At 38.9% G+C, this 19,540-nt stretch overlaps 1 protein-coding gene across 5 annotated transcripts; it reads right to left on the reverse strand.

The window, feature by feature from the left end:
* Nucleotides 1–1,686: 1,686 nt before the first annotated feature.
* On the reverse strand, nt 1,687–17,693 carry vegfab (vascular endothelial growth factor Ab). 5 transcript variants are annotated; one of them, XM_036210480.1, is made up of 8 exons: nt 17,586–17,693; nt 15,034–15,076; nt 14,020–14,216; nt 13,633–13,709; nt 10,417–10,449; nt 6,605–6,679; nt 5,055–5,198; nt 1,687–3,191 (listed from the first exon to the last, which is right to left on the reverse strand). In XM_036210480.1, exons 3-8 carry the CDS (start codon nt 14,203–14,205, stop codon nt 3,170–3,172), a joined length of 537 nt encoding a protein of 178 aa, XP_036066373.1. In that variant the 5' UTR covers nt 14,206–14,216; nt 15,034–15,076; nt 17,586–17,693; the 3' UTR covers nt 1,687–3,169. The 5 variants fall into 5 exon arrangements, with proteins under 5 accessions (XP_036066373.1, XP_024146869.1, XP_024146871.1 ...); XM_024291101.2 differs by lacking the exon at nt 17,586–17,693 and adding an exon at nt 16,618–17,508; XM_024291103.2 differs by lacking the exons at nt 6,605–6,679; nt 17,586–17,693 and adding an exon at nt 16,618–17,492.
* Nucleotides 17,694–19,540: the final 1,847 nt, after the last annotated feature.

The following is a 19,540-nucleotide window of genomic DNA, read 5'->3' on the forward strand; positions in this document are numbered from 1 at the left end:
GATGTGGAGCAGCCTTTCAGAGATCACATGAGGCTGAAGAGTTACCGCAAAAGTCGGATTTGGCCACCAAAAATGAATAAAAAAATATACAAAAAAACCTTGAATGGAAAATGATCAATTGGTTGATTTTTAAGATGTGGAAAATAAGCTTTGAGTGTGTTTAAAGTACAAAGGAAAAATAAACTAAGGGGCAGGAATGCATCATCTAAGGTTACAGGAAGCACTCAGCCATATTTGGACTGAGATTCCAGGTAAAATTCTGGATTTCCTCTAAAGAATTCTTCCTGGTAGTGAAGTCCCATGTGATGCTTTCAGGCAGTCAAGCCAAAGTTTTCTTGTCCAAACAGCTAGCAAGAAAGAAGGAGATGATTAACACCTTTTCAAAAGTGTTTAACATGTCATTATATCAGATGATGATAAACCAAAGCAGAGTTACATAATGCGTTTTTGATTTTGGCAGCTTATCAGATCTCAGATCACTATATAGTAATATAAAAGTTATTTAACACTTGAAAGAATCCTATCACCAACACTTATGTGATGCTTGGCTTTTGTGCTAAAATGGAAAATCAAACCATAAAAAAGTTGATTCAGGAGCTCGGTCACATCGTAACTTGAAAAACTGATTCATTCATCTTTTAAGAAAATGTTTTTTCTTCCATCTTTAACAGATTTTGTTTTCATTTAAGCTCCCAAGGCCAAAAGGTAGAAAACTAATTCTTAAAGCTTTAATTGTGTGTATTACTCCCTCAAGGTTAATTGATTTTATTTTGATAGGGTAAAGGGATATAAATTGGGCAAGAGGGGGCCAATGAATAGTGTTATTTTAATTAATTGTTAACTTAGCTTAATCTAAAGTCCCCAATAACATTTTTTTTAATTAAAAAAAAACATTCCGAGTAGTTTTAATGATGATTATGAAGTTTTAAACCAAAATCCTACAACCAAAATGTCTTAAAAAGCCATTTTACTCGTTGATCTGAAGCCTTATTTTCCAAAATCTCCTCTGAGGGGGCGTGGCTTTTAGAGCTGATGAGGGGTTTAGGGGTTTACATCTTTTGATGTAAAGAAGACTCATTAATTCAAACAGAGTCTTGTCTGTGACACTTTGATTGACAGAGATTAAAAAGAAGAAAATACTCGGAAATTACGAAACCAAAAGAATTCTTATTACATTTGTTCTCTTTTATAAGAAAAATGCCACATATCCTGTTAAAAACTCAAAAATCCTCATTTTCATCGAAGGGAGATTTTAAAGTCATTTTTTGCAATGGTTAAAAGAGCATGAATGGATGATTTCTTATTCTTTTTCAATAATAATATTGGCTCAAAAATTGGCATTTCTGTGACTAGGACCCCCCCTTGCACCCCTCTAGCTCCGCCCCTGTATTTAGGTAATTTCTCATTTGTCGGATATATATTCTATTCTACTCTATGGGGTTAAAAAAGTCAATATGATCTACTCAAACTGTCCTCTTTTATCTATCGTTCAATTTAACTGACAAAAATGGCTGCACACTTCATTCTTTTGGTTGAATATTTATCTGTCGGTGACTAAAAACAAACAGAGATGCAGGAATTTCTCCTTTCACTGTTGTCCTGCTCATTACAACGTATAGAACTTCCAGTTGGGTGTGCTGCCCAGGAGTGTGGAATTGTTGCTCAATAAATTCATGACACACAGCATTCACAACACAGCAACCTTTTTCGTATTTTATATAAAAATTTTAAAATAAATATATATTTTTTTACATAGACACATTAAAAACGTTAATAGTTGGGAGAGGAAGGGAACAGAGAAGGCTCGATGACTGACAGGATGGAGATCCAGATTTGGAGGGGTGGTGGTGGTGGTGGGGGCGTCCGATGAGCTGCTAGCAGTAGTTTATTTGTTTTTTGCATCTTGCAAAACTGATAAAACACAGTCAAGAAATTTAACTCTTTAAATACGGTTCAACGAAGACCCACGGACAGATGTACACACAGCGAATGCGGGGAAACTCACTCATACAGACACAGTTTTTACACAAATCCACACGGTTTGAAATGGAGATGTGGTTAGTACATCGTATGATCCGTTAAGGGAATGTTAAATTATTATATTTTAGTTCTAAAAAAAGCGCAGAGTGTCCAGGTTGAGTGCAGCCTTCAGTGAACAGGGAGAACAGACAACTGTAAGTACATGACACACCATACATAAATAGAGCAAATTAAATATGTAAATGAATACTGTAAAATATTATAAATTATCTAAAATGGACTAAAGGGATATTACGTATGTACAAGTACTGAGAAAAGATGTGTAATCGTTTGATTTCTTGTTTTGTGTTCAACAGGAAAAAAAAAAGCTAAGAAACCCCCACTCCTTGAAGAAAAACAAAATAAAATTAAATAGCATCTCTCAGTACATTATGTTTTTCTCAAATGGAATCAAACTACAGTATACGATTTTCAGTGGTTTTCTTGTACATACAACATTAAATTCTATATTGATGACCAGTATCCCTTTAAAAGTATATGGCACCACAAATCCAGAGTGTCCTCTGATCGCAACAGTGACATTGTGCAAGTCCATAGCCGTCCTGCCGTGTCCTCAGAGGAAATAAAGAAGCAGGGACAGATCTCCATCAGCTGTCCCGTTTGTCTTGCCGTTAAGCTCGAATCGAAGCCTTCGACTTAAGTCCATCCATCATTTTTAGTTTTTTCTTTCACCAAAGTAGAGCCCAACCATGTCCTCATCCGTCACTGATGTCGGAGTTCAATATATTAGAGGTTTTGTAGGTGATGGCGACACAGAACCACAGTAGAGACATATCCAGTGAAAAAGTTGCATACAATGACAATAAGACTACACCTGCAACGCAAGCTTGTTAGAAAGGCAAAAAAAAAAAAAAAAAAATCACATGGCGGCTACTTTTTGCTTTTAGTCAAATGATGGGCTTAGATACTCGTTTCTGTAGCAGCATATTAACTCTTTTTTTTCTCTTTTATCATGGTCTATGTACACACAGATATACAGAGGAGGAAACTTCGGTTCAGTCTTTCTGTTTGTTCTGTCTGAATCCAAGGGGAATGCAATCCAGAGAAGAGCTTACAGTTCAAAAGTGCTGTGCTATGAAATATCGCAAGAATATTCCTTCATCTTGTACATCTGGTGCTGCCACCACTCTCATCTTCTTGGCTTGTCACATCTGCACAGAAAGAAAAAAAGGCATGAGAAAAGGAACAAATTACATAAGAAAAAGGAGTTTATGTAACAGTGACCAATAAAAGAATCGCTGTTAGTGTTTAAAACTCTGTGTTTATGACAACACAAAGAATTCACATTTTAGGCTATTAAGAGATTGGTTTAGTCGGGGATGTCGTAGCAAACTTTAAAAAAACAAAAAAGAAAAAGAAGTTGTTTATTTTTTTATGGATCAAAGCAATTCAGATCAGGGTGAAAGAGTTTAACTGACACATTTATGGCTAGTGTAAAAAGATACAACTTGGCAATTCATGGGAGAAGCGGATCTTTTCAAGAGGGAGCGGGTCGTACTCTGAGGCATACGCCGCGCTGGTCGTAGCCACTCCGATATTTGTGGACTTCCATTTTGAAGTCTCAAGTTCATGTCACAAGTGAAAATGGAGCTTGCCGAGAACCGTGGAAACTATGCATGCCTGTACGGTGGCTACTCGCCCATCAAGAAACCCCACCCCCTCCTCCCTCTAAATAGGGACGTAATTCTCAAATTGGACATCATGCAGGTTGTGTGTAGAAATTTCCGTGCCAAAGCTGGCACCTGGGTAGAATTTAGGAGACAAATACAAGTCATCGCAGGGGTAGATAAAGTGGCTTTTGCACCTTTCAGACAGTCAAGATGTAAAGATTTCACATGAAATGAGTGTAGAAGAAGAGGTGACATGCAAAACAAGAACACAGCTAAAGTCTAAGCGCTCGTTTCCACCGGACAAAGGTTGTGAGTCGCTCCGACTTAAGCCCGAGTTTATTGCAGCCACTATAAGTTTCTTTCAATTTTCGATTCACCAGAGTGGTAAAACAACACCTGTATTCATATTTTTCAACCTCAACCGTGAGTTTAAGAAGATTTTTTTGTTTTTGCACGCTTCTGCCCCTAAAGCTCCCCCACCAGATCAATAGACAAAACACCTGGAAGCCCACCACCAACAATCCCAAAAACCCCAACTGACTCGGAGAAAAGCGTTTTGAAACCTTCACTTGACTCTTTAGTAAAAAAGGAAAAAGTTCAGCTCAAGTGTTTGGTTAGCAGCTCCTGCTGATGCTCAGGCTTATTGTAATCAATTCAAAAAAGAAAACTAGGGCGATTAAAATCGATTAAAATAATCGCGATTTTTGTTATTTTTTTGTCACAGTATTTGCTCACCACTTATTATCTGTGAATAATCACGATATGAAATCACAAACATGTAAACTGTTTATTTTGAATTATTGCAATCTATCGATTACAAAAATTAATCAGATTAATCACACTTTAATCACGATTAATCGCGATGTTTAACCAGGTACATTTTATATCACAATATGCGTCTTCTTTTTTTCAATTTTTGTTTTTGAACAAGAACAACAAAAAAACAACAAAAAAACAAATAAAAAGAAACAATGCAAATTATCCTAATTATTTACGTTAATCAATATTAACGCGTTAATTTTTCTGATTAATCGCGTGCGTTAACGCATTAACGCTCACAGCCCTAACGAAAACATATTTTGCCAAAACAAAAGTATATTAGCAATTCAATTGTGAACTTTTGTGTTATTGACCTGACAGTGACGCATGTGGTGAAATAAAGTTGTAGCCACACTGACGTTTGATAAATTACCTTCTGAAATGCAAAAATCGCAAATGAAAAGACGAGCAGCCGGACTGCAGCACAGCCACGTTCGGTGGAAACAAGGGCTGACAAGCGCTAGCAGCTACGTAGCAACACAGGTGGATTGTTTATTTGTTAGTTGTGTTATTCCAAATGCTAGCTAGATTAGCTACGTTGCCCAATCGAAGTCTGGAAAGTTTAGCTCTATCGGTAGCGCTTACTTGCAGGTCCTCTCGTTGAGCTCTAGCTGGCGTTCTTTACAGTATTCATCTGTGTGTTTGCAGGAGCACCGGCAGGTTGCAGGGTCCTGCACAAACAAACGCTTTCTCTTCTCTGAGCAGCGATCACAACATGGCTCACAGACACTGGACAGACAAAGAGACAGACAGAGATGGGGAGGAAGAGGGAGAGGCAGATTATAACAGTGCACTAGATACCACCTAGAGGACAGATTGCTTTAAATTCTCCAGTTTGCCTCTCCAAGCCCCTGCTGGGCCGCTGTGCGTAAAAACACAGACGCATTGAGACATTGAAATCACCCCCCTCCCCACCCCCCACCCTTATACATGAATCTGTTCATATTAATGGAAAAAAAACACAAACAATCTGGGTTAGACATGCAGTGAGCACAGCTTTAGACCAGTTCATGCGACATAAAAATGACATACAATGACTGGGTTAATGTGAACACCGATCTCGCTCTCACACTAAAGAAGACTCATGGGTCTGGTTGGTGTAACGTTAAGAATTGTTCATTTTATTGAAGGAAAACTGAAGAACGCGAGACATGAAATTCAAAATTCAGTGATCTGAATTACATTTCTCAACATGTATAAAGGGTCAGATACTCCACTAACATTTCAATATATATATATATATATATATTACATATAAACATACAGACATATACACAGTTTGAACAGTGAGGAAACATTCTTAAATTAGTTTTAAATATAGTGTGCTATTATTGAGACAAAAATAGAGAAACATAGGAACAAAAGTGGTACTTGACATACACAAAAAAGGAAAAAAAAACGCTTGAGAAAGCCGCCACTCATATCTTCACATTACATAAAAAAGTACCAGCATTAGGCGGAGGACAGCAAAACCAGTTTTTAAAAGTTGAAAAGAACAAAGAAAGGCTAGGAGACGAGTACGAGACACAGCAAAGCGGCACAGACTCAACACCAAAGACAGGACTATGATTACAGTCTTAGCGATCCCAGCATAGATAGCAAACAGCAAGAGCTGATCTGCCAAGCTATGCTGGTGGATCTGATCTGTTTCACCACAGGGTTCGGGTTACTAAAAGCTGATCTACCATCTGTTTATTCCAGCTTCTTTAAACGTGACCATTATCAATCATGGTTAGCTATCGGACAATAATGTGCAGATTTTGGCTGTTATCGTCTGCCATAAAGGGGAGGCATTTTTACAAACAATGTGCTGAGATCAGGGGGTGATTGTGGAAGGCTGATATGGGTTGAGGTCTTGCAGGGTGCTGTTCAGCAAACCCTGCAGAACTTCCTGGTTATGTCACATTTCAAAGAAGTTAATAACTCCTGGTAAAAAGGCCACTGATTTTGTACAGAGCACGGCTGGCGAGACAAAGTTAGGACAATACATGGAAGCGACATGCTAACTGATGTGGCTGACGGGTGAATTAGATGGTACAAATTAAAAGGGGCAAAAAAGCTCCTCCCAAATTAGCTTAATTATGAGAAGTGCAACACTCAGGTGCAGGTAGGTGGAGAAGGCGGAGCTGACATACGCATCGTGAATTGTTTTGTCACTGTTTTTCTTTCGCTTTCTCTTTAGGCCTTTGCCCTTGCCTTTCCGGGATTTTCTGCAAGAGAAGAAGGACAACAACGCAGAAAGATGCCTGAGAGACTGGCCAGAGAGATGGACTGCTCAAACTGATGAACCCATAGTGGGGTGATGCAAATACTGTAAATGGAAAAAGTCATTTCCATTCGTCGAAAAACTGTGTTTTAGGCAATTTATAGAGAGGACTGCCTCCCGCTGATTTCAAAAAGAAAGATAATGAACAAAAATGACCCTTTTAACAGTGAAGACCGAGACACACCCAGAATTATCCACATCCTGCTGTGTATAAATGTGATCGCTATGTCATGATCTGTGAGAAAAATCACTTCATTGTCCAAGTCGGGCTCAAAAGACTCACAATGACTCTGCGGTAATCAATTAATAGAGTGAGGCTAGCCGTGGGCGGCAATTTCCCAGATGAGTTGAGGACAAAAGATTTGGGATCTCACCAAATTTGCATCTTCCAGCAGATCTGGGTCAACTCTTTAGAGGCGATTCAAGTTGTTTCAGAGACGATGACAATGAGGACAAACAAAGTGTGCTTATTAAGCGTACACAAAAGGCGGGATGCATAAACGCAACTTTGCGCCCAAAAGGGAACATAGAACCTTTTCCTGCAGCAGGATGGATATTTGAGAGCGGAAAATGAGAAGTAAAGCTTTTGCATCCGATCAGAACCCGATTAAACAGATCAAAAGTGCAATCGCGTTTATTTGCTGGGTCAAAAAAGGCATAAATGTTTGATGCATCCTGCCTCTAGTGTTTGACAAGGAAGTGGAAGGACATTAAAAAAGGTTTGCTATTTCAACCAAACAAAATGGCTGAAAAAACAAAGTTTACAGCATATTTGTTCTGTTTTTTCATATTTGTTTCTTTCTTTTCAAAAATGTACAGAGAATAAATAAAAGTGTAACATTTTAACAGCAAAAAAGTTAGTTTCTTAGTAACAAAAGTTTTTTTTTAAATTATTATTATGATGCAGCATTTAGCTAGAACTTTAAAATAGACATAAAATAAATTCTCCTTTGAATGTTTTTCAGGGAAAACAATCTTCTCAAGAGTAGGGCTGCCACAATTAGTCGATTGTTGAAATAGTCGACGACTAATTTAAAAGTCGATTTGTTGTTTCTTTACTATTATTATTATTAATTAATCTCAAAAATACGGTGCGTGTTTTCTAATGCCGCGTCATTGTCTTTTACACACAGTAGTGTTAATCTGGGTCAGTAGTGATGTCACAGGAAGTTCTAGAATAGACCTGGTACCATAACAACACCTTCGTTTCAGATGTCTCATTTGATTTAATACCTTTAATACCAGAAACTAATGAAGGAAATAATCTGTACAATTCATTAAAGGCTTAATAAACTATCATCTTAACTGTCTTTATTTTTAGTTAGTTTAAAGCTGGGGTGTCAAACTCAATCGCACAAAATCCAAAACACACCTTAGATCGCGGGCCGAACAGGATAAACATTTATTTAACACACTAAAACTATTTTTTTTTTATTTAAAGCCGTATCTTTTTAACATAATTATGAACTAGATATATAGCATTACCTGTGTTAATGCTAGTGTGAACGCTGTAAGCTGAATTTGGCCGCTAAAGATGCTAGTGCTGATAGCTGAAGATGTTGAAATTGATAGTTAAAAACGCTGAAGCTGATAGCCAGTAAAAATATTAGCTAAATGCCAAATTAGCCTTAAAACAAACCAATAAACACTTAGGTTAGCCAAAACGGCTAGCATGTAGCTGAAAAAATAGATAAACTTCAAAATATCCTAAAAAACTGAAAAAAGTCTAAATTAGCAAAAGCAACTAGAGTGTAAATATTAGCCTAAATCCAAAACAGCCTAAAAAACAAAAAAATATATATATAAAATTAGCCAAAACAGCTAGATTAGCAAATGTAAAAATAGTAAAAAACAAAAAATCTAGCATAATGCCATTTTTTAAAACTTTAAAACCATAACTATTTAACATTACTATGACAAATAAAAAGGAAGGAATATTATTTCAGAATAAATCAACGTAAAAATATAATAAAAAAACCAGAGTAAAGCTAAATTAGCCAAAATAGCTAGCATGTAGCTGAAATATTAACTAGACTCCAAAATAGCCTAAAAAATCTTAGTAAATGTCAAAATAGTCCAAAAATCTAGTAGAATCCCAATTTTTAAAACTTTAAAACTGTAACTTTTAAACATAATTACAAATAATAAAAGACAGTAAAATTATTCCAGAATAAATCAATGTAACCATAAATAACTTTCAATATTTTACCATCCATAAAAATATATTTTGTCAAAATTATACAATTTAGAAATAAGCGCAAGATAACATCGGGTCATCAATAACAATAAATTAAAATAATCAGGGGGGGTCGGATATAAATACCCGGACTAGACTTTGACATGTGGTTTAAAGCAAATAATGGTTAAGATGTGCGTTTTGACGCGATTAGTTGGAAAAAATAGTTTGTTTGTGGCAGCCCTACTAGAGAAATAACATTACTTTAATGTCTCATTTTGTGGAATCTTCCACGTGTCTGTAGGTCTGTCCACTCTATGGATGACTCACAATTACTACATTATCTTTAGTAGCTTTCAGTGTGAAATAATTTGCTAAAATTTCTTGGAATCATTTGTTATTCTTAGTAGATTATGGGTTGGATTTCATTCAGTGGGAATTGTGAGAATCAAATGAAATGAAAACCAAAGTAGTGGAATCATTGTGAAACTAATAAAAGATTTAATGCTGACACAACTAAAAGAAAAAAAGAAAAAAATGACCATGTTTTGACATTTCAAGGTTCTACATCCGACCCTTTCATTGAGCGGAAATCCTCCACTAAGTCAGAACCAGCTGCGACAGGATGACACCAACTGAACCTGATGCGTGAATAAAGACTTCCTCTTTTATTCAACCGAATTCAGGTCCAGTTTGTCAAGGAATGCTGGCAGTTAACTACTTTCACAACCTCAGCAGGATGACTCACCCTAACAAAACTCAGAGACCTCCTCAGGGTTTAGCAGCCAGCGATAACGCCAACAATAACGCATGAAAGCGCTAAGGCGAACGAGTTGAATGACCCCAGAACTATTGCTTCGTAGAAGCAAGCCACCCAAACCAGACTCGTAAACAGTTGATACAAGGTTAAAGGGAAGGTCTCAGAGCCAAGCCTTATCTAAATGACAGACGGCCTGACATAAAACCAAAATACGGGCGACAACAACAACCGTGCAATGGAAAAATATTAACGACCACTCAGAGGGAGGATTAAAGAGCTTCAATGACCCTAGGTCTATGACTGCTTGGGAAGGGAGGATCACTCAAGCTAGAACCATGAGCATAAAACTTCAAAAACACTTATCTATTTCAGGACTTACAGAAGTTAAGTGAATAGGTGAGAAAGAAGAGGAACGTATAGATAGAGGAAGAAGAAAGGGTAGAGATAGAGGGCAATGGCCTCGTCATGCGTCATTCATTCAAATGATGATTGAGTGGGTAGTTGCCATGTTTATCAGCATGTTAATCCATGCCATATATGACATAACCACATGTTCACTTCTAGGAGTAATAATGTCAAGTTGTGTGTGAGAAAAGGAAGCGGTGAAACAGTGAGATCAATTAGGACAAAAGGTCAGAACGATTGAAAGTTATAAAGAGCTGAAAGCGAGTTTATCTGCAAATCACTATAAAATCTCAAATCCCTTTAATTAACCCCAATCTCCATGCAGGGTTGTGGTACTCACTTTTCTTTCTGTTCTTTCACTTCTTTCTTTAATCTGAAAGGCAGCAACAAATGACACATTAGATCACGGCTTGTCAATCGTTTTCAGGTAAACACATACAACAGCATCAGAGGTGGATCGTTAGCACAGGTGAGCTCGCAATAATCGGCTCAAGTCAGATTACGTCATTGCCCTTTGCCAGCGATAAAAGCGGCTCGCGTTCCGAAATTCGGAGCTTAAGAATGAAAAAAGGGACGTTGGGAAATAATGCACAAAGACGGGTGTGTTCATTGATGAATGCGCATGCATCCAAATGTGCTCCCATGTGAGGACGGTGGAGCAATAAACACTTAACACACACCAGTTTGTCAATTACTTTAGGAAACCTTTGTTTCCAGTCTGGTGGCAAGGTTCTGTGCAAAAGGCCAGGGCAATAAATAGCAGAAGAAAGCATGAATCCGTACATGTATGTACTCCCATATACATTATCTAAAGGTGACTGATATCTCTTGGCCTAGACCCGTGTTATCTGTATGCGGAACACTATCTATGTCATGTGCCAAGGTCAACGTCCTAATGTGCCTTTTGAAAGAAAGTGATCCGGATAAACTTGATGAGTTTCACTTTGTCCATGGTGGGTTTTCAAACCCCTTTCAGCAAATACGTCTTATAATATATACGTCTTAATACAAAAGCAAGAAAATACGACTTTTTAAACGTTTACAGTGAAACTCTTTGAAAATGCCAACACGAGATGAGCTCATACCCGTCCTCTCATCTTGACGCTTGGAGCAATGAGGCACAAATGTGAACATTTGAATGATCTCATGCTTTGTTGGCTTTACTGATATCCCAAGCTCATTTACGGGTAATTTGACTTCAGACTTTCCTCCAAGCTAGTTTCATTTCTCCTAAAAGCTTGTTTTTACTTCTAATTTTGGTCATATTTTCTTAAAATTGCAAGAGCAGTAGTCGAGATTTGATATCTTCAGTACTGTACTTTTCTTTTCTGAGCCTGTAGACGACATGAGTCAAAGTCAAGGCCCAGGGGCCGGATACGGCCCTCCAGGTAACTCTATCCGGCCCTCCAGATCATTTTATTTTATTGTTACTAATGGCCCGATGTTATCTTACGCTCATTTCTAACTTGTATAAATTTGACAAAATATATTTTTATGGATGGTAAAATATTGAAAGTTATTTATGGTTACATTGATTTATTCTGGAATAATATTACTGCCTTTTATTATTTGTAATTATGTTTAAAAGTTACAGTTTTAAAGTTTTAAAAATTGGGATTCTACTAGATTTTTGGACTATTTTGACATTTACTGAGATTTTTTTGGCTATTTTAGAGTTTAGCTAATATTTCAGCTACATGCTAGCTGTTTTGGCTAATTTAGCTTTCCTCTGTTTTTTTTATTATATTTTTAAGTTTAGCTGTTTTCTTCAGCTACATGATAGCTGTTTTGGGTAACTTATGTTTTTTTGTTTTTAGCTTTTTAGGCTAATTTGGCATTTGGCTAATATTTTAGCTGACTATCAACTTTAGCATTTTCAGCTATCAGCTTCAGCGTTTTTAACTATCAATTTCAGCATCTTCAGCAGCAAAATTCAGCTTACATCATTCACAATAACATTATTGGAGGTAATGCTATATATCTAGCTCTTAATTATGCTAAAAAGTTACAGTTTTAACATTTTCAAAATTTAGTTCTAGAGTGTTCAATAAATGTTTATCCTGTTCGGCCCGTGACCTAAAGTGTGCGATTGAGTTTGACACCCCTGCTGTAGACGGCGCTCTAGAGCAGGACACGAGGGGCCAAAATCCAAGACACACCTTAAGTCGCGGGCTGAACAGGATAAACACTTATCGAACGCACACAAACGACAGTTTTAAAACTTTAAAAATGTAACTTTTAAACACAAATATGAATAAAAACAGGCAGGATTATTATTCTACAATGAATTAACTTAAATCTTACATAACTAATATTTTACTCTCCATAAAAATACATTTTGTCAAAATTATACACGTTAGAAAAATGATGTGGAGGGCCGGATACATTTACCAAAGGGGCCAGATTTGGCCCCCGGGCCTTGACTTTGACACATGTGCTCTAGAGGTTAAAAGAAGCAGCAGTTTTGACATTATTAATTATAAAAAAAAAAACTGAATAAACATTTTAATCAGATGGAGACTTGAACTATGTTGGATCATTACAGGTTAAACGGTTTCTATAATATAAATGTAAAGTCAACACCGCAGTGAGACAGCTACACTCAAGAGAATTAAAAAGGAAATTTAGAGTAGTATAATAATGTTTTTTAAAGAGGGTGCAAATCCATTCCAAAAATCCCTCTGAACTCCAGACAAAATCCCCGTCTCCCGATCTGTAAATCATTGTCTGACAAAGAAATGTTTTTTGGAGGACATTCCTCGTTTGTTGCACTAGAAATTTCCCAGCCAAGGATAATGAACACTAAAACGACATAAAGTATACGAGTCAAAAACCAAAACAAAACTGTAAAGCCTACTTGAAGTTTGTAAACTCATGACAGAAAGTTGGCCAAATGAAAAACTCCTGAAGTTTAGAGCGCTTGTATTGGCTGAATCTCATAATCTGGGGCAGCTTGCCCTGACTGGGAATCAAACTCCTGATAGGTTGCAGCTTCCTTTTGTCCTGTGGGGAGTGATTGTGTAGAAGTTTGACACAAGTTAGAAAAAGAGTCCGTTTATGTGAAATTTTGGATATTAAAAGCTCAAAAATCCTCTTTACTTTAGCTACTAATGTTTACTTTAAAGCAGTTATCTCAAGTTAGGGAGAAAGCTGTGGTCACTGGATGTTTCACTTAAAAAAAAAAAAAAAAAAGTAGCCCAACCGTGACCGCAGACTTTAAATACAAGCCACAAGATTTGAGTGCGATCAATAATGCGGTTACTGGAAGGACGTCCGCATACCGCAGACCCTCAGCTGCGCGCTGGAATGAGGCCGAACTCAAAAACACGACGGCTGTCTGCACAGATACGTTCAAACTTGTTCCGAAGCCAAGGCCAGATTTGCATCAGCGTTGATTTCCATCTGACGAATGTGTCAGGCCAAAACCGAGCACAATAACTTCCCACGATGTGCTTTGCTAACCTCTGCTCTGCCCCACAATGGGGCCGTGATTAGCTTTTTAGTGGTTTCTCTCTGGAGTGCGTGTTTGTGTGAGTTTCTTCAGGGGGTTTCTTACCTACACTCACATGCGCTGTGTTCTGTAAAACTCATGTAAATGTCATTTTGTTGCCTTTGGGGTTTTATTCTTTTAATCTGTGGAGATAAGAGGAAGGGAAGAATGCTTTAATAGTCATACAGTGAAACCAACAAAAGTTTTAGTACAAATTTGGTGAATCTGAAGTTTGCTTGGTCAACTTAAAATCATTGAAAGCTTCAAGAATTTCAAAAAATCTTCAGGTAAAATAAAGCAGAATGAGGTTAAAAAAGGCGTAAAAAATCAAATCTGAACATATTTGACTAAAAAATGCTTTTTTAAAGTCATATAATTTTGACTTCTGCACTTCGATTAACCAGATTGGGCTAAAAAATGACAAAAAAATAACATTGACGTGTTCCTACTGACCTCCATTGTTATATTATACGTTTCTGTCGGCGTGCACTGCAGCATCTCATCATTACAGCAGCCGGCGCATCTTTTCAGAACCACACAGGAGGGGATGAAGATGTGCTCCACCTCCTCCGGATACTCCTGTAGGATATCCACCAGCAGCTCTCGTGGCTGACACAAACTCTTGTTGTACACCTCCATTAGAGGGATCACTGTTAGAGAAAAAAAAAGAGGGACAGCGGGTTACAAAACAGCAACGGAACACACTGAAACAGAGATTTGATTTAAATATTGGCAGGCGGGCAAGAGACTCAGAGAGAAGGAGGGTAAACCGGCACGTACGCCCACATTTTAGAGCTTATTGTTCCATTCAAAAGCTCTTTGTTTATGTAAGCAAAAAGAGCGGCCTACTTTTACAAACACTTACACAATTTCTCACATTAACTTAAGGTCTTTTGTGAGCCACAGCAGCTGTGCACAAGTATTCCAGCTCGGGTGCATTATCATTCACCTTGTCTGCAGCTGCACAATAACAGCTTCTAGTATGTGTTTTTTCACCTTCAGACTACCGACCCCCCCTCATCTTTGCAGGAGTTCTGCTCTTGAGAAAGATGTTAGCACACAGACTGACAACACCTCGGAAACATCACCGAGGCCACGGGTGAGCCTGAAACCAACCTCTCTGGAGCGCCAAAGCAAACACGCCTGAGCAATATCACGAACCCCAGCTTATGATTGTCTAAATTAGATTGGGCAACTCCGGGATTGTGCAAAATAAATTTGTGACATTCCTCTCTCTGAAAGAGTCTGGTGATCGTTTTCTCCCCCAGCTTAACCTCATACTTTCAGGAGGTGAAACTGCTCTTATTTAATAATAATAATTAAAAAAAAAGAAAGGTGGTTCAATATCTGCAGTGAAGCTAGAAATCAACCACCAGGGGGCGATAATTTCCTTTTGGAAAAGGCTTTGGACATATGCCAGACAGCGACTGTATTCTCTATTCCCACGGTGCCCTGTGGGACACCTACCGTCATGTGAACCTCTCGCTGCTTCCTTCGGTATGTGGGCACTCTGAAAAAAAGAAAAAAATGTTTCAATAATTTAAAAAGAAATAATAATATTAAAAAATTTGAAGTTATCCAATTGTGCAAATATTGACATTTCTGTTGACAAAATAGGAGAAACCGCATTGTGCGTCTTATCTACACATGATATGAGGAGCCACAAGAGGTAACAGTTACAGTAATTCACAGGTTATATACCAAAATCCGGATTTAAAGGCAAATATTTGCCATATTTTTTATGGCCTCATATCTTTATTATTTTAAAACCCACTATAAAGGGCGCGTATGGAGTTATATGGCCACATGTTTGCGCAAAAGAACATCAAGCCTCTAGTTCCGTCTCAGCTACGTGGCAAAACTTTAAAAAAAAAACTTGTAAATCACTCTTAGGTTTTCTGCGCCCCCCGAATTCCAGATTAATAACAGGACGTCACGCAGGAGAGTGGGGGCAGCACTCCAAAGGGGACACGGGACTTTTTTGGCGTCCCTCCATTTCTTCGTTACGCACCAAGTTTCACTTGCCTTTACCGTACACCCCTCCTCCTCTGATCCCACACACACCCTTTCTCTTTCCCTCTTATTCCCACAGAAGCGCGCGCAACTCGCGCAATCCCTCCCCACTGTTGCATGAGACGGTTCCCGTGAAACCGGCAGAGGAGTTCCGTGGAAATAAAGTGATGGAAAAAAGAAAAGAAAGGAAAGAGAGGAGGGGGTGCCAAGGAAGCTCCACCCCCTTTGGGTGGCGTGAGAGGCTCCGACCTTGTAAGCCGAGGGGACCCCAGCCCCCCAAAATCACTATATACTGTATTATTAATGGGGGGGCGTCTAACCCTTTAACCGAGTGATGATTTGCGGGCTGATAAACGCGCTTTAAGAGGCGTCATCCTGGCACAGATCGGCGCTGATTGGCCAGCTCTTACAGCCATTAAATCGGTCGATCATTTAAATATTTACAAGACTCCTGAGAGGAGTCATACTTTGGATGGTTATGGGAATAAGAGGCAAAGTGAGTCCAATCATGTCTCAAGAAGGAAGGAAACCACCTCCTAAGGTGGTGCGATGCTCCATTTCTCCACCTTTGCTCAACGCAGTCCACTTGATTAATGATTATTTAGAAAACGACCCAAACACGCGCACATTCATTAATTATTGAACCAGGTCGATTAATCTATATAAAGACACATTTTGGCTCAATTTCAATTTTTTTTAAATAATAAAAACCTTTCTTAATGAAAGTGAACCTGCTCACATGTCCTGCCGCTGCGCCTTTAAAGCGTAATAATATCTCCAAGGTGGTTTAAGCGCAGGCCCGCAGTCACATGCGGCGTCAAAACTTCATAACATGATTTCTAAATCCTCCAATATGTCACATTTGTGGTAGAAAACCCACCCCACGTGACGTGGGATCGGGTTATACGGCTCCAGCTTCGTGCGTAATTTACGCTTAACTTTCGCCACTAAACATTTCGGCTTGTTGACCTCGAGGCAAGGGCAAGCTACACATTAATGTCCACTCACTGATTTGGTGCCTTAATCGAACACACTCACCTTGACAGCTGACAGTGTCAAAAATAATAGTGTCAAACTGTCAATAAAGTTCATGGTGTTGGGTAGCTAGTCCAAAACAAAAATATATATATTTCAAAATAAAAGCGGCCGATGAGGCGATCTGTCCACAAACATCAAGAAAAAATAATAACAATAAAAGAACAAGTGGCTAAAACTTCTGTGAGTGAGGGGCCGGGGGTTGTAAAGGCAGATCCATGCTGGTCCCAAGGTTGAGAGCGTGCAATCCTTTTTTTGTCTTCCTTTTACGCGTAGATTTTCGTTCTTTCAACTGTTGCCAATGATTTTCAAGATATCCAGAAACACGAGAATCCAAGAGGCGCAGCGTCTCACATCGTTCCGCAACAGATCCTGGCTTTCTTGAGGAGTAGCAATCCACATTACAAGAATAATCCCATGCTTGTTAGGCCGATCGTCTCCAAGCGTCTGTCCATTTGAAACTTGTAGCCGCTGTGCTCCGATGCGTAACTTGAACCCGTGGATCTGTGCCTGATTCGGTCCTCTGTCAGTGAAGCGGGTCAAGCGGAGAGGGGGGGCAAAGGGAAGCAGCGTGCTCCTCCGGTCTCCAACTCTTTCGTACTGCGAATGTGCAGCTCGGTCTATGCCATCAGTCTTCGGGGCGGGACGATTGCGTAGGCGTGTGTCTGTGACGGAGGAACGGCCCAACGAGGTTTCTTTAAGAAGTTTCTGCTTTTTACACGGCATCAATGATGTGGTCATTAAAAAAAATAATAATATGATCTTATGTCTGATTATTATTACAGAAATTAGAAAAAATGACGTGCGTAAAAAGGATGCACCCGAATATTTGGGTTAAATATATTGGATCAGTTTAGCTCCTAAATTGGATTTTTTAAAAACACAACCACTCTTCCATTTTTATCAGATGAGGACACTCATTTTCCAGTCTTCGCAGTGCCGCCCCCCACCAACTAAAGTCTCCCTCTCACCAAAAGAGGAATCCCAATTCTCTGGGCACGGTGGAGCGTGTGTGTCGGGACACGTAGCACCGGCTACGGCGTGCGTGCGCCGTCCAACGTTTGCCGGGTGCGTCGTGGTCAGGAGCGGAAAAAGAGCGCGTCGTGACGCAGGGTGCGTGTGACCACCTGGCTGGTCGACGCTGACCGTTTGTTCATCAGCTGAGAGGAAGAGGAGGAGGAGGAGGGGGAGAGGCGTGATATATTCCTAAGGAAGGGAAAATGAGTCGATTGAGCCAGATCACCGAGTCAATCATTTAAAAAAGGACAAAATTATTTATTAAAATACCATAAATATTAATATTTTAAGCCATAAATGTCTGGAATTTATTAATCTAGAAACATAAATTGGATGTGAATTTATATATGTATACCTTGTTGTGATTTTAGTCAAAAACTCAAATAAAATAAATATAGTTTAGGACTGTTTAATTTGTGTTTGCTATAAATATGAAATCCACCATATAAATGAGTTTCTATTTCCAAAACAGCAAAATCAAGTTTCACTGGTGTGAATTCACGATGAGATTAAGGCTCCTTAAAGTCAAAAGTCCTTTAAGTTCTTGTGTGTGTTACATAAATTATCCCATTAACTAGTGTGAACTCTATGGATGTCTTGGTATATAAAAGGGAGCCCTCTTCTGGATTGATGCTCTACTGCAGGTCTAAAAAAACAAACTGCCCCAATGACAGATTGATAGACACTGTGGAAATGGAACAGCTGATAAGTACTGACATAATTTGGCTTCTATCTGGCCGCCACACAAAGCCGGCCTGCCGCAACTCATACTAAAGCCGGCATCCATTGGGTTGAGGGGAGACAAAAAAAATAAATAAAAAAATGGAACAATGAGAGGCTATTGAGGACACCTGAGGCATGATGAAGCAGGAACAGAGAGGAAGTAAGGAAGAAAGAAAGGAGGCTTTTCTAGTGGGAGGAGGAGGAATCCTGCCTCCAAAGTGCAGCTGAGAGGAGTTTCTCAGCCTGATCCACAGGTAAATTGAAGAATAACACTTGGGTTCATTAGGAGTGTCACAGAGCTCCTGTTTCTGCTGACTCAGAGAGTGTGCGCTTGTGTGTCTTCTCCAGTGAACAAGGTTACATTTGATATAGCATGCGTGTGCATCTCAGTATGTGCTGACTCAAAGCCACACACTTTAATTGAAGGCTCTCTCCTGAGTGTACAATAAGCAGCCTCCCCTGCATTGATCTGGACATTGACACAGCTTTGTAAACACTATTATGTCAGGAAACCAGGGTGATTCCTGTCCGTGCTGCAGAGGACAAGTGAGCGTGCTGTAATCCTCGGGCAAACACTCCCCGCGAGCATCCACTCTGTCAGGAGTAAGACATAGAGTTATCGATGTGGGTGTTTACAGTGTGACCACAGTGTTTAATTTAGTCAGTGTTTGCTCGTTTTTCCATGAAGAGCGATTGTGCCGCGGCCTGATTTCATGCGGCTGCACGGGTAGTTTTCCACACGAGTGCCGGACACAGTCACAAGGGGCTCTGACGTTGATGAAGGCTTGAGAGGGTGATGGTTTGTGGTCATTCTGCCCCTCCTCTCAACCCACTGTTGACTTCCTTTGTTTTTTGGCATTGTAAAGCATTCCTAAATTATGATAACAAACTGAATTTCATTCAAAAATATTGCTCAAGTTTCCTTTTACTCATAAAGGATCCAGGTGGAAAAAAACAACCAATATTTCCATTCAAGTTTTTCTTTCCTTTTGAACAAAGAAATGTGCAACAATTCATCATCCTACTTTTTCTGACTGAAAGATGCTTGAGCGTATATGAATTTTATGGTGTATTCAGACAGATTTTTACTTTTTAGATTAGATTAGATTTGAAAGGGTTTTATTTCAAGAAGAAAAAAAAGTGAATTCCTGTGCAACACAATCAATCATCAGAAGTTTACATCCAT

The sequence above is a fragment of the Oryzias melastigma genome, linkage group LG24, assembly GCF_002922805.2.
Source record: "Oryzias melastigma strain HK-1 linkage group LG24, ASM292280v2, whole genome shotgun sequence".
NCBI lineage: Eukaryota > Metazoa > Chordata > Actinopteri > Beloniformes > Adrianichthyidae > Oryzias > Oryzias melastigma.

Bases quoted from the DNA above. Each gene is read 5' to 3' on its own strand.
- vegfab (XM_024291101.2), bottom strand. From the start codon at position 16,671: ATGAACTTTATTGACAGTTTGACACTATTATTTTTGACACTGTCAGCT. The intron at 14,217-15,033 runs GTAGGTGTCCCA...TTTCTCTAACAG, and splicing joins AGCGAGAGGTTCACATGACG to TGATCCCTCTAATGGAGGTG. The intron at 3,192-5,054 runs GTAAGCGCTACC...CTTTCTGTGCAG, and splicing joins CTCAACGAGAGGACCTGCAA to ATGTGACAAGCCAAGAAGAT.